The following is a 25,774-nucleotide window of genomic DNA, read 5'->3' on the forward strand; positions in this document are numbered from 1 at the left end:
TACCAAAATTCCCTGGATTCTGGGGAGGTCCCAGCAGATTGGAAAACTGCAAATGTAACGCTCCTATTTAAAAAAGGAGGCAGACAAAAAGCAGGAAACTACAGACCAGTTAGCCTAACATCTGTGGTTGGGAAAATGTTGGAGTCCATTGTTAAAGAAGCAGTAGCAGGACATTTGAAATGTAAAATTCAGTCAGGCAGAGTCAGCATGGATTTATGAAGGGGAAGTCATGTTTGACAAATTTGCTGGAGTTCTTTGAGGATGTAACGAACAGGGTGAATGAAGAAGAACCAGTGGATATGTATTTGGACTTCCGGAAGGCATTTGACAAGGTGCCACATAAAAGGTTACTGCACAAGATAAAAGTTCACGGGGTTGGGGGTAATATATTACCATGGATAAAGGATTGGCTAACTAACATAAAACAGTGTATTGGGATAAATAGTTCATTCTCTGGTTGGCAACCAGTAACTAGTGGGGTGCCGCAGGGATCAGTGCTGGTACCCCAACTATTTACAATCTATATAAACGACTTGGAAGAAGGGACTGAGCCAAGCTTGCTGACGATACAAAGATGGGAGGAAAAGCAATGTGTGAGGAGGACACAAAAAATCTGCAAAAAGCCATAGACAGGCTAAATGAGTGGGCAAAAATTTGACAGATGGAGTATAATGTTGAAAAGTGTGAGGTCATGCATTTTGGCAGAAAAAATCTAAGAGCAAGTTATTATTTAAAAGGAGAAAGATTGCAAAGTGCCACAGTATGGCGGAACCTGGGGGTACTTGTGCATGAAACACAAAAGGATAGTATGCAGGTACAGCAAGTGATCAAGAAGGCCAATGGAATCTTGGCCTTTATTGCAAAGGAGATGGAGTATAAACGCAGAGAAGTCTTGTTACAGCTGTACAGGATATTGGTGAGGCCACACCTGGAATACTGCGTGCAGTTTTGGTTTCCATATTTACGAAAGGATCTACTTGCTTTGGAGGCAGTTCAGAGAAGGTTCACTAGGTTGATTCCGGAGATGAGGAGGTTGACTTATGAGGAAAGGTTGAGTAGGTTGGGCCTCTACTCATTGGAATTCAGAAGAATGAGAGGTGATCTTATTGAAACGTATACGATTATGAGGGGGCTCGACAAGATGGGTGCAGAGAGAATATTACCACTGATGGGGGAGACTAGAACTAGAGGGCATGATCTTAAAATAAGGGGCAGCCCATTTAAAACAGAGATGAGGAGAAATTTCTTCTCTCAGAGGGTTGTTAATCTGTGGAATTCGCTGCCTCAGAGAGTTGTGGAAGCTGATTGAATAAATTTAAGACAGAAATAGACAGTTTCTTAAACGATAAGGGGATAAAGGGTTATGGGGAGCGGGCAGGGAAGTGGAGCTGAGTCCATGATCAGATCAGCCATGATTTTATTGAATGGCGGAGCAGGCTCGAGGAGCCGTATAGCAAACTCCTTCTCCTATTTCTTATGTTCTTATGTTCGTGGACATCCTGAACCCAACTAACTGGAGTTTTATTGAGTTTTGTGGACATCACGTGACTGACTCAGCCACTCACAACTTAACAGTTCTTCCAACCTGTGAGCATACTGACAGGTACATACATTACAGTTGCCCTTCAGATAACTAGACGATCAGTTCACTCAGTGCAATTCTTTTATTACATCCATGGGATTTTCAAAAAGTTCAAAGTTAAATTCCCCAGCGGCAACTATGGTGACCATGTCTCTGTGGTCAGCAAGGCTTTCTTTTTAGGTCATGATGCTATTCCCCTTTAGTGCCTGGGCAACATGTTCTACTTGAAGTTGAAATGATGTTAAACTATGATGGCACAACTCTCAAATATAAATACTCCACAAATATTTTATCTTTAAAATGTAACTGAAAACAAACTTATGCGACAAATGTAAAGAATACCAAAAAGTAACAAAAAATAACTGAAAATGTAATACTGTATTTATCTATATAGTTCAAAATACAGTATTTCTTGATGTATCTCAAGTGTAAACATAGTACCAATAAATAGTTATATATAGAGAAGTAGAGTCCAACTGAACAGTTCCATTTGACACTAATGTCTGACACAGCATATTAAAGAAGCAAGTTACGTTTATTATTGGTTCCTATTCCCAGTAAATGAAGGCAATAATAAACTCGTAATAACATTTTCAGAAACACTGGGAGTATGCAGCAGTAATATGTCCAAATTTCTTATTATTTTACGGATAAACCAATTGTTTTGTAATCAGAGAAACTTGGTGTTTAAATACATTTTAAAGCAATTGCATCTACATGACATACAGTATTAGGAATTCATTTGTCCATAACTACACATTACATAATTTTATATACACCAGGTTTAGAACTGATGTGAAGTAGAATAGTAACACTTCCGAATGGGTTCACTTCATGACAAGTGCATAAACCCTTTGTTTTTCCTGGGATTGAAGCAATGATCGAATGCAGTTTAATTTCTTCAGACACAAACGTATTTACCATATAAAGCCTATTAGGCTTTTATAGCTAACATTATACAACAAAGCAAACCACTTTATACACAAAGCATGTTATAAAGAGAGTGTTTTAGATTCCCTATATACCCATAGGTTGCTTGTGCTTTATTTTTCATTATAAAAATAAAGCACAAGCAATAAAGACCAAATATGCGACAGAGTATTGCAATTGATTCGGATGGCAGAAGGTGGATAAGATAACTAACAGCAGCCAAAGGAGCGGTGAGCGGCGGCCTGGAGCAGTGTGGAGGCCCTGACCTGTGAGAGATCATCAGCGGCAGGTTGGGGCCATAAAAGGAGTGGTGGGCAGCGGCCATGGGCAGCGTGGTGGCACACCACTGCAAGGTATAACGTGAGCTGGTGCAGGAGGGTGACGACAGTGAAGAGGGCAACCGGATTGGATGTCATAAATGTCGAGGTCGGTGATTGGAGCATGGGCAGGTACAGCAGGAGCAACAAGGTCGGGACGAAGGAGCGGCGAGAGATCATAGAGCGACGTGATCGGGGCCCAGGAGAGGCGTGAGTTCGGGGCCCAGAAGAGGCGAGGGCCCAAGGGCAACACGGGCCAGCCCACACTGCGATATGTGTGCACATTAGATCCGTGCAGGTCTCCAGTCGTCTTGGTTAATCCTTGCCACTGGGCCAAGACCTAGCTCTGTCAAGCCCGTGTGATGGCTGGTGTGCAACGGTCACCACACGTTAAAAAAATCCACGCACAGGCATCTTCCACCCTTCAGGATCTAGTTCGGGACCTGAATGTCAGGTTCTTCATTGAAACACCTGTGAATTCATCCCTTTTTGACGTGGAAGCAAGTCATCCTCGATACGAGGGACCGCCTTTGATGATGATGACCCAAAGGGTAGAGACTAGATATTCATCTTTACTATTTGAATGTTAAGCATCACCTGGACAAAGTGTAGAAAGGAAAATCTAACAGGAGGATTGCACACCCCTTACAGAACTCATTAGATTTTTCTTTCATTAATTTTAATCGAAGGAAAGTCCAGCATGTTCTGCAAGAGACATGTGATCCTCTCTGCCAGATTTTTCTTTCTACACTCTGTCCAGGCAATGAGTCCAGGTGGTAAAGATGACTATATGTTAACAGAATCTTGTAAAGAGGTCCACTGCAGTTATTGGATTATACCGCTTTTAATACTTTTTAACGTTATATTTCAAATGTTCTTATAAAATATACACCGTGCCAACGGAATTCCTGTAAAGTACAGTTGATAACTACACTGACATAGAGGAGTTACTGAACAACATAGTGTAAGGCAACTGAATGAATAAAAAAACAGAGATGCAGCCATTAATCAATGTCTGGTGTATATTAATTTAGTTCCTTACACTGAAGGGGCTCAGCATTTCCTCCAAATTAATTTACTAATGATATCATAGTTGTATAAGAACCTAAACTTTAAGGGTGACTGCACCACACTTGGAATGAGAGTTCAAGTTCTACTTAGACCTATTTATGATAGTGTTCAAAAAAGGCATGCAAAAACATTTTTCATTCCTGAACAAGAAACACTTGGACTTCATTTCTCCATATTTCAACATATTCTTAGTTCAGAATATTATAGATCCTGCTGCATAATCTTCACAAAGATTTGTACTGTAAAGTCAAAATTCACTCCACCTTTTATTGATTTTGGGTTTCTATATAAAAAAAGACTCGGCTTATTTTGGTATTTGTACAAAAGGCCCCGGAGCAAATAATGGTTGAAACAGTAACTTGTGAAATGTCAATTTCTTTTTGTACGTTGTATATTGATACCAAGTAGCTTTGACCTAACTTAAACATCATGTAAATCTCAAATATTGTTTTTATCACTTTTACTTAAATTTTATAATCCTGAGGATAAAATCTCCCTTCACTCACAATATGTGTGGTTTTCTAGTTGTTTTTGCCAATGCACAAATTCAACAAATTGCATAAAATTAATAAATAAAACTTAGATTTTTTGTTTTTCATGAAATCCAAAAACACAATTCCAAACAATGATAATCTTTCAGAAAAATCTTTAAGTATATGAAATGCAAATGAATGTGTATTTTTTAAAATATCATTATGTTCTATAGTAATCAATATTCTAATCATAGAATCTTACAGCACAGCAGGAGGCCATTCGGCCCGTCGTGCCTGTTCCAGATCTTCGAGAGCTCTGTCCAAGTTAGTCCCGCACCCCAGCTTTTTCCCCATATCCCTGCAAATTAGTCCTCTTCAAGTACATGTCCAATTGCCTTTTGAAATTTCCTATGGAATCTGCTTACACCATCCTTTCAGCTAATGCATTCCAGATCGTAACAATCATTAGTGTGAAAAATGGATCATCATTTCCATTTACTTCTTTTGCCAATTCTTTTAAATGTATGACGTCTGGTTACTGACCCACTTGCCAAAGGAAACCATTTATCCCTACTTGCTCTATCAAAACCCCTCATAATTTTGAATACCTCTATTAGGTCTCCCCTTAACCTTCTCTGCTCCAAGGAGAACAATCCCAGCTTCTGCAATCTCTCCACTTAACTGAAGTCCCTCATCACTGGTATGATCCTGGCAAACCTCCTCTGTACCCTCTCCAAAGCCTTCATATCCTTCCTAAAGTCTGGTGCCCACAATTGTACACAAACTCCAGCTGAGGCCTAATCAGTGATTTGTAAAGGTTTAGGATGATTTCCTTGTTTTTGTATTCACTGCCCCTGTTTACAAAGCCAAATATCCCATACGCTTTCGTAACCGCCTTAGCAACTTGCCCTGCCACCTTCAAACATTTGTGAACATGCACCCCGAGGCACATCTGCTATTGCAATCCCCTCAAAATAGCAGCATTTAGATACTTTCCATGCTGCTCCTCCCAAAGTGCAACTAAGATATTGACTAGTGAAGTCGCAGCATTTAATGGGATTTTTTTGTGAAATAAATAATAATTTTTTTTTCTCCTCCTACAACATGTATTACAAGTGAACAAGGTGTGTTTGAGCTGGTGTGCAGATCTCTTGTGTCAAGTTCGCATCGTGCATAGCGTCGTGTCAGTTGTCAAGGTGTTGCAGACGATGGCACCTCCCATACATTTGCAGAGTCCGCCCACAATGCAAACAAATTACAGAAGGCAGTTCAGCAAACTCCAAATAAATCCCCTCAGTGTAGGAAATGCAATTAGTTTATATCTTTATATATATATATATATATTTGTGCATTCATTAAAATAAAACACGGCTTGTGTGTAGTTTGTTATTTTTTTAAAGTTGGTGTAAAACGCAGTCACCTCTGCATAGTTGGGCTTTGGCATCTTGCAGCATGTACAGTATTTGCTTTGTCATCTTGGCAGTACCTGGCGGTACGAGTTGCTGGGCTGACATTTGACTGGTGCTCGGAGAGTTAACTACGCGGTGCGCTGCTGTCCTGCGCCGCGCCGGGAGCCCGCACCGCACTCGCTGTTACTGACTTCCTTGATGATGTGTTAATTACATAAGCACACGCAAATAAATCGCGGGAAAGAGAAAAAAAATGGCGACTTATGGGGCAGGGAGCTGTGAGTGTAACTGGACATAAGTGTCAGTCCCCCTCACTCCCACACAAGCGGCGAGGTGGATGTGCCGCCGATTGAGTGATTCCCGTGGAAGGGGCTTGTGATCGACCCGGGACTGACCGTGAAGCGCGACTTTGAGCAAAAGACGGGAGTAAAGTGGAAACGCGTGAGAGAGAGAGTGGGTAAGGCAGGAGCAGGTTTGTGCAATGCTGCTTATAGAAAGGGAGAGGAGAGAGAGAGAGAGAGAGAGAGTTTGGGAGAAAAAAATGCAAAGAGCTGGTTTGCTGTTTGCCATTAAATTAATATTCGGCTCAAAGTGGACGGAGGGACTGACAGATGAGTGGGGATCTGAAAGACTTCTTGCAGCAGATGACTTGCTGAAACTCCCCCAAACTCAGGCTGGATTGATGTGCCATGTTTTCCCTCTGATACAAACTATTGCCCTGTACTGATTTAAGAGTTGTGTGATCGCCCTGAAATAGATCATTTATCGCCCAGTTGATCAAAATCGATATTGCCAAGCGTGGCGAATTCAAATCTGATCAGCCCTGTCCTGCTGCAGCATTTTTCGGTTCAGTTCTGCCTGCCGGCTGCTGGCTTTTATTTTTCGAACTCAATTCAAAAATTAACAATTTCATCTGTCACGCTAAAATGTTTAGACGCCTCAGTCAAGGAGATGAAGGCAAAAATGTTTTAGAAATACTTGCACAAAACTGTTGCCTTGCAAGCGGCCATGTTTAATATATAGCTCGCTGGAGTCTCTCTGCTAAAGTTGCATTTTATTCGCCGCAGTTGTTTTATGTTTGAATGGTCTTTTTTTTAAAGTTTTCTTTTGGAGGAGCCTGACAATCAGTTTGGGTCGAACTTAGGGCAGGAGCTGCTTTAGTTTTCTCACAGTCTCAGCTCTGGGTTATTTTATTGCTAGGAAGTGACTATTGCGGGTGAGCTCTGTATCTTTGAGTAAAACAAACTTTTTTTTGAAAAATAAACTGTGTAGCGGCGTTACTGTAAATGACTGTGCGGGGCGACCCAAGCCAGAGTGCGCCGAGTTTGATGGACGGCCGGACGGGCCACTCAGCGCCTTTATAGCGCCGGCTCTGAACTTTGGACCAATTGCCGCCGCGCGTGGGCGGGGCCGAGTGGGGCTCGGCGCCGGGTGATTGGCTGTCGGGGTGGATCGTTCCAGCGGAGGGGGCGGGTCTCTCTTGGCGCGCTTTGGGAAGTCCCCGGTGTTGAGCGAGCACATTGAGCAGGGTCTGTGCTGCAAGTCGCACAACCTGCTCACCCAGTAAATTATATGTTGGCCTTAGTTACCGCCAAGCCTCGAGGTGCAAAATGGAATGAATGAAACTTTCAGCAAGTCAAACTGTCAGCAGGAAGTTCAGTCACATTCCAACTGCGAGTACTGTACTCCAATATTGGCATATGAAAGGGGCTGTCATCATTTATTTGATTCCTTAATATGAAACTGTTATTTTAAAATATATACTTTTTTGGAAAATGCTGAATGTAAGCACTCAGTAGTTATTTTAAAGATATAACTGAGTGCTTATAGGGTTAAAGGGCTCCTGACAATACCTTGATAAAGAGTTCTAATGCTTACTCAGAGTAAGTGCTTTCAAAGTCCTTGTGTGGAGGCAGAGTGACTCAGTTGAAGAATTGCCAGGAAGCCCTTTCAATATAAATGATGCTTAAAGAACTCATGGTGGTACTGTGTTGTTTCTGCATTTTGTCCACTGTGACCAATATTAAAATACGGGATTAAAAGAATGACCCCTGAATTGTGTCCACTTTGGGATCTGCATTACAATAGTAAATATAAAATGACACCCCCCCCACCCCCACCCAATTAATAAGATAGAGTTGTGATATAAGGTGTTCCGAATATCACCAGGGCGTTTGATGACAAATTGTCATAATAGTGTGATGTGCAGACAAGGGGAACATTTTTGAAGTGTGTTCAGAAGAACTTTCTTGATTAGTATGTTTCCGGCCCAACTCTGGAGGAGGTATTGTTTGATCTGGTTCTGGGGAATGAGGTAGGTCAAGTGGAGCACGTGTCAGTAGGTGAACATTTAGGGAGCAGTGGTCATAGTATAAGGTTTAGCTATGGAAAAGGACAGGGAGCAATCTGGAGTAAAAATGTTTAACTTGGTGAAGGCCAATTTCAGTAGGATGAGAACGGATCTGGCCCGGGTCAACTGGAATCAAAGATTGGCAGGCAAAACTGTAGTGGAACAATGGGCTGCCTTAAACAGGAAATAGTTCAGGTACAGTCGAGGTGCATTTCCACGAGGGGGAAAGGTAGGACAACTAAAGTCAGAGCTCGCTGGATGACAGATCGAGAATATGATGAAGCAGAAAAAGAGTGCATATGACAGATTTCAGGTTGCAAATACATCTGAGAATCAGGGTATACATTGAAAGGTCAGAGGAGAAGTGCAAAAGAAAATAAGAGGGGCAAAGAGAGGGTATAAGAATAGAATGACAGCTAACATAAAAGGTCATCCAAAAGTTTTCTTTCGGCTTATAAATAGTAAATGGGTAGTAAGAGGGGTGGGGCCGATTAGGGACCAAAAAGGAGATCTATGCATGGAGGCAGAGGGTATGGCTGAGGTACTAAATTAGTACTTTGCATCTATCTTCACCAAGGAAGAGAATGTTGCCATACACAGAATGAAGGAGGAGGTAGAAAAGACGCTTGATAGGAGAAGAATTGATAAAGAAGAGGTATTAGAAAGGCTGGCTATACTTAGGAATGGATGGGATGCATCCTGGGATGCTGAGGGAATTGAGGGCGGAATCGCAGAGGTACTGGACATAATATTCCAATCCTCCATAGATACGGGGGTGGTGCCACTGGACTGGAGAATTGCAAATGTTACACCATTGTTCAAAAAAGGGGGTAAAGATAAATCTAGGAACTACAGGCCAGTCAGTTTAACCTCAGTAATGGGGAAGCTTTTAGAAACAGTAATCAGGGACAAAATTAACAGTCACTTGGATAGGGGTGGATTAATTAAGGAAAGCCAGCACGGATTTATTAAAGGCAAATCGTGTTTAATCAACTTGATCAAGCTTTTTAATGACAGAGAGGGTTGATGAGGGTAATGCGATTGACGTAGTGTACATGGATTTCCAAAAGGCGTTCGACAAAGTGCAACATAATAGGCTTGCCAACAAATTTGAAGCCCATGGAATAAAAGGGACAGTGGCAGCATGAATACGAAATTGGCTCAGTGACAGGAAACAAAGAGTGGTGGTGAATGGTTGTTTTTCAGAATAGAAGAAGATATACAGTGGTGTTCCCCAGGGATCGGTTCTAGGACCACTGCTTTTCTTGATATATATTAATGACGTGGACATGGTTGTACAGGAGACAATTTCAAAATTTTCAGATGACACAAAACTTGGAAGTATGGTGAACAGTGAAGAGTAGAGTGATAGACTTCAGGAACATATAGCCAGGCTGGTGAAATGGGTGGACACGTGGCAGATGAAATTTAATGCAGAAAAGTGTCAAGTGATGCATTTTAGTAGAAAGATTGAGGAGAGGACATATAAACTAAATGGTACAATCCTAAAGGGGGTGCACTAACAGAGAGCCCTGGGAGTATGTGTGCATAAATCGTTGAAGGTGGCAGGGCAGGTTGAGAAAACAGTTAAAAAGGCTTACGGGATCCTGGGTTTCAAAATAGAGGGAGAGGGGTAGAATTTAGCCATTACAGATTTCTGGCGCACTCACCAGAGGTGGGCCACTTTTGTCTGCCTCGAAGCGCTCCAAAAATCTTCGAGCTGAATTTGGCTGCTCCCCAGCCTCTCCTCGATGGTGGCGTAGTGTGGCCACTGGATTCGGGGGCGGAGCCAGGTCCCGGCGCTGAAAACAGTGCTGGGACCTCTGCACATGCGCACTAGAGTGTACGCGCATGCGCAGTAGCTCCTCGCCCCCAGAATCTGTGAGAGTGTGCTGCAGGCTGTGTGGGATGGGCCGAAGCGTGCCGCCCCCTATCCCTGGCCGAATGGGCTCCGTCATCGGCGGCCCATTGCCTTCCCGGGCCATGTTGTTTTAGTTAGACTTCCATTTTTTATTTGTTATTGATTGATTGCTTATTACTTTGGTCTTGGTGCTTTAGGTGCAGGGTTCCTTCTATTTTTTTATTTGTTAGCTAATTGCTTATTACTTTTTGTGCTTTGTTTAGTACTTTGTAAGTATTAGTGCAGGTCCTCTCAGCTTCCTTGTATTTTTTATTTGTTATTTAATACTTATTTTTGTGCTTTGTTTAGTGCTTGATGATTTAGAATGTACTTAGCTGCGCTGATTTCTTAACTCTCCGCAAGGGTTTTTTGTGCGGCCACAAGTGGCCACATACGCTAGTCTAAGTTAGTTTGGAGCAACTATTAACTGTCCAAACTGGCTTAAAAGGCCAAAACAGGTGTAGGTGGCTGATAATGCCCCTTTTTGAAAAAAAAATTAAACTAAAAAAAATCCTAACGAACTCACTTACACTGGCGCAAATTAAATGTGCAGAATGGGGATTTTTAAGATACTCTAGAAAAATCAAGTTGCTCCAAAAAAAACGGAGCAACTCCTTGCCAAATTTGGGCCCTCTCGAGTGCAAAGGTGTGGAAATTATGATGAACCTGTATAATGCACTGGTTCGGCCCCAACTGGAGTATTGTGTCCAATTCTGGGTACCTCACTTTAGGAAGGATGTAAAGGCCTGAGAGAAGGTGCAGAAATGATTTACGAAAATGATCCCGAGATTGAGGAACTTCAGTTACGTGGATAGACTGGAGAAGCTGGGGTTGTTCTCCTTGGAGCAGTGAAGATTGAGAGGAGATTTGAGAGAGGTGTTCAAAAACATGAGCAGTCAGGACAGAGTAGATAGAGAGAAACTGTTCCCATTGGCGGGAGGGTCGAGAACCAGAGGACACAGATTTAAGGTGATTGGCAAAAGAACCAAAGGCAACATGAGGAAAATCTTTTTTACACAGCGAGTGGTTAAGATCTGGAATGCACGGCCTCAAAGGGTGGTGGAGGCAGACTCAATTTTATCTTTCAAAAGGGAGTTAGATAAGTATCTGAAGGAAAAAAATTTGCGGGACTACAGGGAAAGGGTGAGAGAGTGGGACGAGCTGAGAGTCGGTATGGGCTCGACGGGCCGAATGGCCTTCTGTACTGTAACCATTCTATGATTCTATTAAATAGGTTACTGAATGTCAGGAGCCACTGCAACAATTTTATTTGCCCAAAACATTGTGAAGCCTGTATACTTTAATGATATTTCAATGATATCAGATCATTTGCAACTGCAAGGCTTTATTTGTTATCTGTGTTACAGCTCACTTTCTTCTGAAGTCTAACTTTACGTGTATCTATTCAAAAGGTTGAAGAATAATAAAACAATGTAAAATTATCCTGACAATCCATTTAGACCCCCATCCGGGAGCCATATGCAAATTTTCGGCACCTCCTCGGTATGCCTGAGGAATTAGTAATGCAATGTGGAGCTCTGCTGTGAGTCCGTTGTACTTTAATTGGAGCTGCAGAACTTGTTGCATCTATTGCCTGATATTCCAGATTTCATTGAGCAAATAAGTTGCCTGCACCCTAAGTGCTACCTGTAGCTCAGTGGGTAGCACATTCGCCTCTGAGTCAGAAGGTAGTGGGTTCAAATTCCACTCCTGAAACTTGAGCATATAAATCTAGGCTGACACTCCAGTGCAATGCTGAGAGACTGCTGCACTGTCGGAGCTGCTGTCTTTCAGATGAGATGTTAAACCGAGGCCCCGTCTGCTCTTTCAGGTGGATGTAAAAGATCCTATGGTACTATTTTGAAGAAGAGCAGGGGTGTTATCCCTGTATCCTGGCCAATATTTATCGCTCAATCAACATAACAAAAAAAAGCAGATTACCTGGTCATTATCACATTGCTGTTTGTGAGAGCTTGCTGTGCATAAATTCGCTGCCATGTTTCCCACATTACAACAGTGACTACACTCCAAAAATACTTCATTGGCTCTAAAGCTCTTTGAGACATCTGGTGGTCGTGAAAGATGCTATATAAATGCAAATCTTTATTTTCTTTCTTTAAAGGTGATTAAAAATCTTGGTGTGTTTCAATATGCAAATGATGGTTACATGTTGAATGTTTTTATTCAAAATGGAAATACGCAAGTAAAGCTTTTGCATTATATTGTTTTTCTCGCCTTTTTATTGATCTTTCATTCATTGTTTTTGAAATCTAACCACAGCAACAAAAATTTGTGGAAAGATTCATAATTTTATATTGTTTTATTATTGTTCAACCTTTTACACAGATACATGTAAAGTTAGACTTCAGAAGAAAGAACAAGAAAGAGCGCTGTAACAGAGACAACAAATAAAGACTTGTAGTTATAAAGTATCGTATCATTGAAATGTCTCAGAGCACAGCACAGATGTAATATGTTTTGGAGCGTGGTTACTGTTATTGGGGTAAATCTGGTTTTATTTGAAGGAGGAATAGAACATAAGAACATAAGAAATAGGAACAGGAGTAGACCATACGGCCCCTCGAGCCTGCTCCGCCATTCAATAAGGTCATGGCTGATCTGATCATGGACTCAGCTCCACTTCCCCGCCCGCTCCCCATAACCCCTTATCCCCTTATTTTTAACCAATAAGGGAATTAAGGGTTATGGAGAGCGGGCGGGTAAGTGGAGCTGAGTCCACGGCCAGATCAGCCATGATCTTGTTGAATGGCGGAGCAGACACGAGGGGCTAGATGGCCTACTCTTGTTCCTAATTCTTATGTTCTTATCTTTTAAGAAACTGTCTATCTCTGTCTTAAATTTATTCACTGTCCCAACTTCCACAGCTCTCTGAGGCTGCGAATTCCACAGATTTACGACTCTCTGAGAGAGGAAATTTCTTCTCATCTCTGTTTTAAATGGGCGGCCCCTTATTCTAAGATCGGCCTCTAGTTCTAGTCTCCCCCATCAGTGGAAACATAGAAAATAAGTGCAGGAGTAGGCCATTCGGCCCTTCAAGTCTGTACCACCATTCAATAAGATCATGGCTGTATTGCCTGATATTGTGTCAATAGATCATTCAATAAGAACATCCTCTCTGCATCCACCTTTTCAAGCCCCCTCATAATATTATACGTTTTGATAAGATCACCTTTCATTCTTCTGAATTCCAATGTTAGCCAGGATACTAGGAGAGCTCCCTGCTTCTTTTTCAAGCAAAGATTCACAGTCAACCAGCAGATAGGACTTTAACTACCTCTTTCGAAGGATATCATCTGCATCAACATCACATCTCTCAGTGTCGCATTGGGCTGTTAAGCTAAATTATGCACATACATCCTGCTGTGGGGCTTTAAACCACAGCCTTCTGACACAGAAACAAGGATACTACCAGTTGACTTGAGCTGATACATCATTTAAAAAATTAGCAGTAAAGAATTGACTGAAATGCATAAAGTGCCATTCAGATTTAGGGTTTTGTGTATAGCTGTCTCAAAAATTTACCAGTTAACGTATAGATGTAAAATACACATGCAAATGCACATCAGTAACAAAAGGAGAATGAAATATGGATAGGACCACTACAAGCAAGATAAACTCACTGCATGATGCTAAAATGGCAACAGATACTTTGCCTCAGTTTTCGCTGAAGATGTTATCAAAGAGGAAATCATTACATAGGAAGAAGTCAAAAGGGATATTACAACAGTTAAGATAGAAAGAAAATATGCTAGACAAAGCCCCAGTTCCAGATGCAGATTGATTGCACCCAAGGATACTCAAAGAAACTAGGGAGGAGAAAGCAGAGGCACTAGTATCTATATTATATATTATATATATAAAGATTCAGTAGAAAAAGGAATAGCGCCAGAGGGCTGGCGAGTGGCAACAACAACCTGCATTTATATAGTGCCTTTAACCTAGTAAAACATCCCAAGTCGCTTCACAGCAAAGTTATCAAACAATTTTTGATACCGAGCCACATAACGAGATATTAGGACCGGTGAGGTAGGTTTTAAGAAGCATCTAAAAGGAGGAGAGAGACGCTGAGAGGTTTCAGGAGGGAATGTCAGAGCTTAGGGCTTGGGCAGCAGAGGCACGGCTGACAATGGTGGACCGATTTAAATCGGGGATGCACAAGAGGCCAGAATTGGAGGAATGCAGAGATCTCGGAAGGTTGTGGGGCTGGAGGAGGCTACAGAGATAGGGAGCAACAAGGCCATGGAGGGATTTGAAAATACGGATGAGTATTTTACAGTTGAACTCCAGGGAACTATAGGTCAGTTAGATTACTAGGAACGATACTGGGATCTTTGCTAAAAGATCAGAAATCAAAACATCTAGAGACGGAGAATATAATCAAAAATAGCATTGATTTTTAAAAGGATAAGTCATGCTTAACCAACCTTATTGAATAAATAACAAAGTGTAGACAAGGGCATTACAGTGGATGTGGTATACATGGACCTTCAGAAGGCCTTCGATAAGGTGCTACATAAAAGACTCATGAAACAGGACAGGGCATGTGGAGTGAAAACCAGGTAGAATGGATTGAAAGATGGCTTAAAAAACTGGAAACATATAGTAGGAATTAAGGGACATGTTTTGGATTGGCAGAAAGTAGGAAGTGGTATCCTGCAGGGATCCATGTTGGGACCAATGTTCACCATGTACACCATGTACATGAATGATTTGGACTCAGAAATTAGAGGTCAAGATTTGACGACAATTCCAAATTGGGGAGTGGGGGGTGGGGGGGGGGAGGGTATAGCTAATGATGTGGAGGACTGCACCCAAATATCTAAACAGGCCTGCAGAGTGGTGGTAATGACATTCAATATAACAATGTATAATATCAACATTTGAGGATGGCAACAAATTAGGGAGTATAGTTAATACTGAGAAGGACTGTGACAAAATATAAGATGTTAACAAACTTGCAGAATGGCATGTAAACGACAATTGAATTTCAATATAGATAAATGTGAGGTGGTGCATTTTGGCGGGAGGAATAAGGAGGCTACATACTCCATGGAAGATAAGAGTCTAAATGGGCTAGCAAAGGGATCTAAGGTTACAGATTTACACATTATTAAGAGTAGCAACGCAGGTTAATAAAACCATAAAAAATGCAAACAAAGCATTGGGGTTCATTTCTAGAGGATTAGAATTCAAACGCGGAGAAGTTTTGTATAGAACCATGGTTACACCACACTTTAGAATACTGTGCACAGTTCTGGTCTCTATATTTGTCATGTATCCTGCATGGTTACTGTGTGCACTATTACAAGAGGGCACCGCAGTGGGAGGCTTGCAGGTTACCTGTACAAGTGTGCCCGGCCTAGTATAAAAGGCAGGCCACCAGGTGTGATCCTCACTCTGGAGTTATCAATAAAAGACGAAAGTCACTACAGTTCAAGTACAAAACATTGCCTTGTGGAGTCATTATCAGAGCATCTAAAGACATAACAATATTACAAATTATACAAAAGCACTGAAGAATGTGCAAAAAAGATTTATAAGGATGATACCAGAACTGAGAAGGTACAACCATTAGGGAGGACTGAACAGGTTGGGACTCTTTTTTCTAGAAAATAGAAGACTGAGAGGTGACCCGATAGAGGCCTTTAAAATTATGAAGGGGTTTGATAGGATAGACGTAGAAGATATTTCCACTTGTGGAGGAGTCCAAAACTAGGGCTCACGAATATAAGGTAGTCACTTAAATCCAATAGGAATTCAGGAGAAACCTCTTTACTCAGAGAATGATAAGAATGTGGATCTCGCTACCACTTGGAGTGATTGAGGCTAACAGTATAGATGCATTTAAGGGGAAAGCTAGATCAGCACATGAGGGGAAAAGGAATAGAAGGATATGTCAATAGGGTGAGATGAAATAAATAAAGTGGGAGGGGGTTCATCTGAAGCATAATCATGGCCTGTTTCTGTACGTTAAGTTCTATAGAACGCAAGTGTGAGATGCTTCATTTTAGTAGGGGGCATAAGGAGGCCTCTTATTTCTTGGAAGGGAAGAAACTAAATGGGGTAGAGGATAATTAGAGTGGGGGAGGCTCGTGTGGAGCATAGACAAGTTGGGCTGTGCTGTAGATTCTATGTAATATAAAACTGTAAGCTGAGAGTAACATTTGTAATAACTTTGAATTAAACTTCTGGAAGGGATCTAGGGTCTCCAGAGATGATGAGCAGTGGTTCAGAACTTGGTAGCATTCCAGTGCACTGCACCAACCACTTCTGAGACAAAATGCTCATTGCATTCGAGTGTGTAGAAACTGTTAGTATCTTGTAATAATGTTATTAATATGTGATTTTTAATTTTTTTTTGATTTTACAGCAGTGGGAGGAGCTGATGGAGAAAGGCACATTGGAACCACAACTGAGAGATGTTGGTGTCATCTCCAAATGCATCCAAAAGATTACTGCCAAATCTCTGCAAAATGGAACTGTGCATGTGGAACAGGATTGTGCATTTACTGAAGGGCAGTATGTCTTATCCAGATGGACAGATGGGTTGGTCTACCTAGGAAAAATCAAGAAGGCATGGACACTCCTGACTAAAACTGTTAAAAGATGTTTTCAGTAAAATGCCTCTACCTAAGACAGTACTTTCTATTTCTATATATAAAACCATATTGCTGTAATTTTTCCATTTTGTCCCATACTGCTCTCTCGAGTTGTGAGAGGATGAGGGCCCAGCTTCTGTGCATCTCTATACTCCTTTGTCAATCCATCAGAAGACACACTTGGCTCATGCAGGAAGGAATGTGCCCAACCTCAACCAGGTTTTCTTCCCCTCCCTTACCCACCCAACAACTCCAGGAGAAACCCGAGTGTGAAGTTCAGTTGAGCCTGAGATTCAAACTCAAGTTTCCTGATTGAGATACTCATGTTGTAGCTCTTGGTCCCTTATTACCACCAAGTAATTAATTTTACATAAGAAACCCTAGCATTGAGAAAAGGCCATTCAGCCCATCAAAGCTCATCCCTGCAGTAAATTCACTCACTCACCACAGTCTCGAAATGTATTTTGAATAGCACTAATTTTTCAAATCTGTTACCTTGTTTGATGGACTATTCCAAACATGTATTGCTTGTTCAGTAAAGTTTTTATTTAATCCTGGTATCAGCAGTAAATGTATTTTTCACTGATTTACATTCTCCAGTGTACTGCAGGTACAATGGAGTCTTGGGGAGAAAGTAATGGAAAACATTTTTTTTAAATAGGTGTGTTATGTGATTAGAATAAGGTAATCTGAATTTGCATCATTAATTATTGCTGGAATATTGTCATTAAGTTAATGAATTGGTTTTGTTGAAACTCTTCAGGTGAACAAACATAAACAAAGTTGCCTTTTAGTCTTTGAAGATAATTCCGAATTTTGGATTCTTTGGAAAGATATACAACATGGTGAGTACACCTATTGAGGGCCACTGCATTATTATTATAGGATCATTCCATTGTTTAAAAGGCTAAAATGCCACACCAAAAAGGGATGAGTTCACAGGTGTTTCAATGAAGGACCGACATTCGAGTTCCCGAACAACATATTGAAGGGTGGAAGATGCCCGTGCGCGGATTCGAGGTCAGGTTTGAGCATTATAATTGGAATCCCTAAACTAAGGAGAGAAAAAAGACACGGTCCCCACTTGTCCAGACATGAGGATGTGTAACAGAAGCAGCGTGGCTGTAACAACCTCCATAATTGGACAGATTATCTACACTCTGTCTGGGCTCACAATGGAAGAATGACACCTGTGGACCTGTACCACAGTGAGTCAACACCTTGAGAGGGGCGAAACACTGTAAAATAATCAATTAAATTACAATTTACAATAATAGCCTCTCGCTGATGTTGGTATTATAGCTGCCACCTTTATTTCAAAATAAATGAGAAAAGTAGGGAGGATCTGGATCATAGTTTAATTGATTATTTTACAGTGTTTCGCCCCTCCTCAAGGTGTTGACTCACTGTGGTACAGGTCCACAGGTGTCATTCTTCAATTGTGAGCCCAGACAGAGTGTAGATAATCTGTCCAATTATGGAGGTTGTTGCAGCCACGCTGCTTCTGTTACGCACCCTCATGTCTGGTCAAGTGCAATTTCCAGTCAGAGTCCGGAGTGGGGACCGTGCCTTTTTTCTCTCCTTAGTTTAGGGATTCCATTTATAATGCTCAAATCTGACCTCGAATCCACGCATGGGCATCTTCCACCCTTCAATATGTAGTTCGGGAACTCGAATGTCGGTCCTTCATTGAAACACCTGTGAACTCATCCCTTTTTGGTGTGGAAGTGGGTCATCCTCGATACGCCGGACCGCCGAATACTACTACTAATAGTCTGTAGATAATGGACTGTACCTTTATCCATTAGGCTCTTGGGAGTCTGGAATATGTTTAAACAGGTTTTCCCCTCATCAAAATGAAATGGTTGTGAGGACCATTATTCAGTTCCCAGTGCTTTTCTGTTACTTTATATATAATGGGACAAAAATTGCGGCCGGAGGCTTCCTGCAGGCTGATGTCTCCAACCAAATTTTTTTTACGAAAGTTCCTGGTGGTCCCGGAGGAATGAACATTTCCTGTCCGAGGCCTAGATGTGCAGCCCAGCGCAGAGGCCCAATGCATCCCAGGAACGTGAGCACATCCTGGGATCATGTGGGCCTGGATCACCAATCACAGTGTAATATTCTCATTGGTAATAATGGTGAGTTCCGTTTGTACGAGCTCCTATGAGAATACCCCCAAGAATACAGAAACAACACAATAAATAAAAAAAAACACCTCACATATTTAAAATTAATTGAAATTGAATTAAATTAAATGTTTTAGAATAAAAAATATTGTTTTGAAAATGTTTTAATAGGGTTAAAAATAAACTTGCCTTAATGGACAGGGTTTTTAAATATAAACATTACTGATAAAATTTGATTTTTCTATCTTTTAAAACTCTTACGCTGGTGAAAGCCTGAAAAGCCTGCTTTTACCAGGCGTAAGAGTTTTAAGGACAATCGCTGAGCAAGAGTTGGGCAAATAGCCCAAATCTCCGCCAGTGGAAGGTCTTTCTCCCCGGGATGCGTTGGATCTGTCAAAAGACATTTTGACAGATCGGAAGTGCCAGGTTTAGGCGCATACGCTTTGCGCGCCCAAACCCAGAATTAGCTAGGCCTCTTCGGGTGCGTGCGCACATCGTACACACCCAGAGAGGCCGCAATTTACGGCCTAATATTTAAGCTGTAATTAGTTACCGTGAGGTTCGCAAAAAAGCCTCTTCCTCTGCTTTCCCCCTTTCCTGAAGGCACTGAATCTCGCTAGCCTCCAAAGGCGTCCCTTCACTACTTCACCCAAGTGGACACTTCCATATTCGAGCCGAGTCAGCGAGAGTCAACAGGCTATTTGAATATGGGGAAGGACCACCGCTGAGTCAACCCTGACTCTAGCCTGAAATTCACACACAAAAGCTTTCTAACTGCAGTCAAGGGGGCAGATCGTGTCTTGTGCGATAGTATAAAATAGGCGATAGCGAGTTGGCAACCAGTTTTACATCGCTCCCGATTTTTATTTCCGTTGACTTTAACAGAAATAAACACCGGGACAGCTATAAAGCAGGCTGACAACTCACTATTACCTGATTTGCACTATCACACAAAGCCAAGATCTACCCCCGTGTATTGCAGAAATCCTAGCTGATTTTTTTTCTCCCCTCCCTTATCTGGGGCACTTGGATCACTTGAAAAGCTGCATGCTTTTGAAATATATTAACATTATTTATTTCTTGTTTGACTGTCTACTTTGTGTAACATTTGATTCTTTCGCCAAGATTTCCACGTTCTCTGCTCATTTTCATTTTAAACAGCTGGTGTTCCAGGAGAAGAGCCAAGGTGTAACATATGCTCGGAGAAAACATCCACACCACCCAATGAAATTTTGATTTGTGGCAAGTGCGGCTTAGGTAAGAGGCATGGTTAACAATCCCCTTTGAGAGTGCTCAGGGCCGACAAAAGAAATACGGGATGTATGAAAAAGGGAATAGAAGCAAAAAGGGAATCTATCCCCATCACCTGTTACAATAGGCAGCCTGCTCGCCACAGAGGGAGTTTCTTATCTCATCCAGAACCCCTCTTGAGCAGAGGCAGCCCAGTGTGGGAGAGAAGGCGATTTGGAAGGTGTCAACCAGCACCATTTTTTTGGCAAGTGCCCTCGAGGCCAATAACAGAGCAACATTAGCAAGGGCTTCAGAGCAGGAAATTGGGCCAAGAATGAGTGTGCACCTGTGAGTATGCTCACAGGTTTGTCGAGCTGTTGGAGAGGTGGGCGCCGGAGGGGCTGGAGTGCATCATCACCCCCGGCAACCAAATTTTAATTTGATTTTATGTTTTAAAGTTTAATTTGTTTTAATTGCCAGGGTTTTTAGTGTCCCCCTCCCCTTTTTATAGGGGGCACTTGTAAAATATGGAATTTTAATGCCCTAAAAAAAACACACAAAAAAAACCCCCTACAAAAATACAAAAAAATCCCCCCCCAAAAAAAGGGCCTTGGGAAATGTTTGGAGTGTCCCCCAGATCGAGGGGCACTTGATCTAATGTATTTTGTCTCCTCTAAAAGAGCTGTCGGGCGCCGGAGAGACTGGAGTGCATCATCACCCCCGGCAACCAAATTTTACTTTGATTTTAGATGTTTTAAAGTTTAATTTGTTTTTATTGCCGGTTTTAGTGTCCCCCCAGTCAGGGGGCACTTGTATAATTTGCCTCTCGGTGCCCTAAAAAACCCCACAAAAAAAACAAAAAAAGGGCACCTGAAAAGTGTTTGGAGTGTTCCCCCCACCACCACCATCATCATCCCCGGCAACCAAATTTTATTTTGATTTTAATGTCTAAAACTTAATTTGTTAATTATGTCGGTTTTAGTGCCCCCCTTTTAGTCAGGGGGCACTTGTATAATTTGTGTTTTAGTGCCCTCAAAAAAAAAAACAAGGGGGCACTTGAAAAGTTTTTGGAGTGTGCCTCCCCCTTTAATCAGGGGGCACTTGATTTCTGTTTACAACAAAATAGTTGTAGAGCTGTTGGGCGCCAGAGGGACTGGAGTGCATCATCACCCCCAGCGACCAAATTTTAATTTGAACCATGTCAAAAGTTTAATTTGTTTAAGTTTGTCGGTTTTAGTGCCCCCCCCCCCCCCCCCGCCTTTTAGCCAGGGGACACTTGTATCATTTGTATTTTGGTGCCCTCAGGGGAAAATAAACAGGAGGAACCTGAGAAGGTTTTGGAGTGTGACCCCCCATTTAATCAGGGGGCACTCGATTGTTTTCTACAAAAATAGTTGCAGAGCTGTTGCACACCATCTTGCCGTCCGGAAGAGGCGGGGGTCCCCAATGGAGTGCTCTCTAGGAGGCAGTTTCCCCTTTATTTATTGGGGACTTGGCCAGGAGGGAGTTGCACTGGGCAGTCCTGTGCAATAAGTTTTTAAGTCGGTTCATGGACTCCTAGGCCGCCTGCAATTTCTGCGGTCTGGAGGAGTCCGTGTTCCATGTTCATGTTCAGTGCGTGAGGTTGCAGCCTCTGTTCCATTATTTGAAGGAGCTGCTCCTCGATATTTGGCTGCACTTCAGACCTACGCTCCTGATCTTTGGGCATCCTGTGCGGAGGGGAGCGGGCAGGTCCATAAGAACATAAGAAGAATATAAGAATTAGGAACAGGAGTAGGCCATCTAGCCCCTCGAGCCTGCTCCGCCATTCAATAAAATCATGGCTAATCTGGCCGTGGACTCAGCTCCACTTACCCGCCCGCTCCCCGTAACCCTTAATTCCCTTATTGGCTAAAAATCTATCTATCTGTGACTTGAATACATTCAATGAGCTAGCCTCAACTGCTTCCTTGGGCAGAGAATTCCACAGATTCACAACCCTCTGGGAGAAGAAATTCCTTCTCAACTCGGTTTTAAATTGGCTCCCCCGTATTTGAGGCTGTGCCCCCTAGTTCTAATCTCCCCGACCAGTGGAAACAACCTCTCTGCCTCTATCTTGTCTATCCCTTTCATTATTTTAAATGTTTCTATAAGATCACCCCTCATCCTTCTGAACTCCAACGAGTAAAGACCCAGTCTACTCAATCTATCATCATAAGGTAACCCCCTCATCTCCGGAATCAGCCTAGTGAATCGTCTCTGTACTCTCTCCAAAGCCAGTATATCCTTCCTTAAGTAAGGTGACCAAAACTGCACGCAGTACTCCAGGTACAGTTGTAGCAGGACCTCCCTGCTTTTGTACTCCATCCCTCTCGCAATGAAGGCCAACATTCCATTCGCCTTCCTGATTACCTGCTGCACCTGCAAACTAACTTTTTGGGATTCATGCACAAGGACCCCCAGGTCCCTCTGCACCTCAGCATGTTGTAATTTCTCCCCATTCAAATAATATTCCCTTTTACTGTGTTTTTTTTTCCCCAAGGTGGATGACCTCACACTTTCTGACATTGTACTCCATCTGCCAAACCTTAGCCCATTCGCTTAACCTATCCAAATATCTTTGAAGCCTCTCTGTGTCCTCTACACAACCCGCTTTCCCACTAATCTTTGTGTCATCTGCAAATTTTGTTACACTACACTCTATCCCCTCTTCCAGGTCATCTATGTATATTGTAAACAGTTGTGGTCCCAGCACCAATCCCTGTGGCACACCACTAACCACCGATTTCCAACCCGAAAAGGACCCATTTATCCCGACTCTCTTTCTGTTAGCCAGCCAATTCTCTATCCATGCTAATACATTTCCTCTGACTCCGCGTACCTTTATCTTCTGCAGTAACCTTTTGTGTGGCACCTTATCGAATGCCTTTTGGAAATCTAAATACACCACATCCATCGGTACATCTCTATCCACCATGCTCGTTATATCTTCAAAGAATTCCAGTAAATTAGTTAAACATGATTTTCCCTTCATGAATCCATGTTGCGTCTGCTTGATTGCACTATTCCTATCTAGATGTCCTGCTATTTCTTCCTTAATGATAGTTTCAAGCATTTTGCCCACTACAGATGTTAAACTAACTGGCCTATAGTTACCTGCCTTTTGTCTGGCCCCTTTCTTAAACAGAGGCGTTACATTAGCTGCTTTCCAATCCGCTGGTACCTCCCCAGAGTCCAGAGAATTTTGGTAGATTATAAAGAATGCATCTGCTATAACCTCTGCCATCTCTTTTAATACCCTGGGATGCATTTCATCAGGACGAGGGGACTTGTCTACCTTGAGTCCCATTAGCCTGTCCATCACTATCCCCCTAGTGGTAGTGATTGTCTCAAGGTCCTCACTTCCCACATTCCTGTGACCAGCAATTTTTGGCATGGTTTTTGTGGACTGCTCCTGGACCTGGCCAAGGTGGCTATTAACAGGACCAGGCAGAGGGCAGTCGAGGGGGTCGTTCAGCCCAACTGCCTGCCTCTCTTCCATGGCTACGTTCGCGCCAGGGTGTCCCTGGAGATGGAGCATCGGTACGCTCACGGCCTTCCGCGAGAGGTGGGCTGGAGTGCATCATCACCCGCCGGGAACAGAATTTTAATTTAATTTGGTAAAGTTCCCAGTTAATTTGGTAATTTGTGGGTTCGAGGGGCCCTTACTGAAAGCGGGTATTTGATTTAAAAGTTCCATCCAAAATAGTTGTAGAACTGTTGCATTATGAGTGGCTTAGCTAGTCATGTGATGTTCACATGACTCAATAAAACCCCGGTCAGTTGAGTGTAGATTATCCACGATGAGGTATACAGTTGTAAGTCTAGTGGATGAACTGATAATGTGTAGGTTGATTGTTAAACTTTTATTGATAAACCAACTAGTTCTTAATAGCAGTGTGTTGCTATGAATTCTTAAGCAAGAGCCGATGAAGCAGATGCAGTACAGACACGTAACATTTAAAGCGTACTACATTCCGTGCCACGCACTGCCTAGTCAGAGCAAATAACACAACGCAATTGGGAGGAATGAAACTCAAGTGAAGCTCGCTATCTTTGTGATGGGCGCGCTATTAAGGCATTTCATCCAGAGATTTGAAAAACCCTTAAACAGGCCCAGGGAAAACACATGTTGATTAATAAATGATACATAATATTCTTCTCAATCTAACACATTTTGATGTTTCCCGATCTATGATGTAAGCTGCACTGTTGAAATGCCATTCGTTGTATGACTGGCTGCTGTAAGGCTCCAGGTGCACGCCGAGACTGTTTGAAATTATAATTATCTCACGGCTGAGTGACTGAAGGCCAGTTGTCACTCATTTAACATTATTTTCTCATGTATATATTTCGATGTGAAAAAGGTTGTGATCAATTTATTAGTCTTTTTGCAATAACAAACTGCAAGGTAGTGACTATAATATGGGATTTACCACATCATCAATAATGTCGGCTCGCAGTTTTGTTTTGTGCTACTACACCTGTAACTCGTGTGATTAACATCCCCTTCTCATAAATGCAATCCTTGAGGTTTGTAACTGCTTAATTGACTGTGGTTCCAACAATATCAGGGACACTGTATAACATGTCTCTATAGTGTAGCCAGAATTTTATAAGTCTTTGAGAGATATCACTGTGTCACTGAATCATAAAACATTACATAACATTCGGCCCATTCCGCCTGTGCTACTTACTGGAGCTACTTACTCCAATCTGCCCTTTCCCTGTATCCCTTTATATTCTTCCTTTTTAAGTAGTCATCCATTTCCCTTTTCCATAATGTTATCATCTGCCTCAAGAACCACTTTTGGTACAGCATTCCACCTTCTGTGTGAAAAACAAATATTCCAAATTTCCCCCTTCGCTCTATGGCCCTATCTTGCCAATTTTCCAACCATTGGAAACAATGTTTCATTGTTACCATCACAAAACCTTTCATCATTTTGCAATTTTGTTTGCTGAACTTTATTTGTTGCGCATTGTGGGATTGGATGTTGCATTGTGAGCAGTGCCAGAGCAACAGTATTAGGGCTGTAAAATATTTCAATTCAAATATGTTCATATGGCATCAGGAATGTAAAATAGATTGGACGCGCTTCGTATATCATGTGAACTCATGTAAGAATTTATTTATCATAAGCTACTGTCCTTTCACATCACTAACATTTTATTCCTTTTATTTTATCTATTTTCTCCTCTTGTTTAAGACTATATTCCAGTGCTGGAGTTCATTCCTTGAATCTACCTGCAATATTCCCTTTTTCTCCTTATTTCTCTCTCTGTTCTCTCTCTGTGGAAGCTAGCCTTTTCTCAGTGCCTGCCACTTGCGGCCAGACTAAGAGCAGAAACTCACGTTGCGCAGAATTGGACACACTAACACTCCACACTAGCATACCACTCATCGAATCATTCAACACAGAAGGAGGCCATTCAGCCCATTGTGCCTGTGACAGCTCTTTGAGAGAGCTATCCAATTAGTCACACTCCCCTGCTCATTCCTTATAGCCCTGCAAATTTATCCTTTTCAAATATTTATCCAATTACCTTTTGAAAGTTACTATTGAATCTGCTTCCATCATCCTTTCAGGCAATGCATTCCAGATCATAACTCACTGAATAAAAACATTTCTCTTCATCGCCCCTTTGGTACTTTGGCCAATTACCTTAAATCTGTGTCCTCTGGTTACTGACCCTCCTGTCAATGAGAACAGTGTCTCCCTATTTACTTTATCAAAAAGATGT

General features: G+C 42.0%; 1 protein-coding gene across 1 annotated transcript in view; it reads left to right on the forward strand.

Annotated features, from left to right (window-relative positions):
• Positions 1-6,115: 6,115 nt before the first annotated feature.
• phf19 (PHD finger protein 19) overlaps positions 6,116-25,774 on the forward strand; it is a 53,428-nt gene continuing 33,769 nt past the window's right edge. The window contains exons 1-4 of the mRNA XM_070862601.1: positions 6,116-6,239; positions 16,424-16,627; positions 17,416-17,497; positions 19,943-20,038. Of these exons, the coding sequence (XP_070718702.1) occupies positions 16,439-16,627; positions 17,416-17,497; positions 19,943-20,038 (367 nt within the window). The 5' untranslated portion in view covers positions 6,116-6,239; positions 16,424-16,438. The remainder of the gene's footprint in view (positions 6,240-16,423; positions 16,628-17,415; positions 17,498-19,942; positions 20,039-25,774) is intronic.

This window comes from Pristiophorus japonicus, chromosome 20 (genome assembly GCF_044704955.1).
Source record: "Pristiophorus japonicus isolate sPriJap1 chromosome 20, sPriJap1.hap1, whole genome shotgun sequence".
NCBI lineage: Eukaryota > Metazoa > Chordata > Chondrichthyes > Pristiophoridae > Pristiophorus > Pristiophorus japonicus.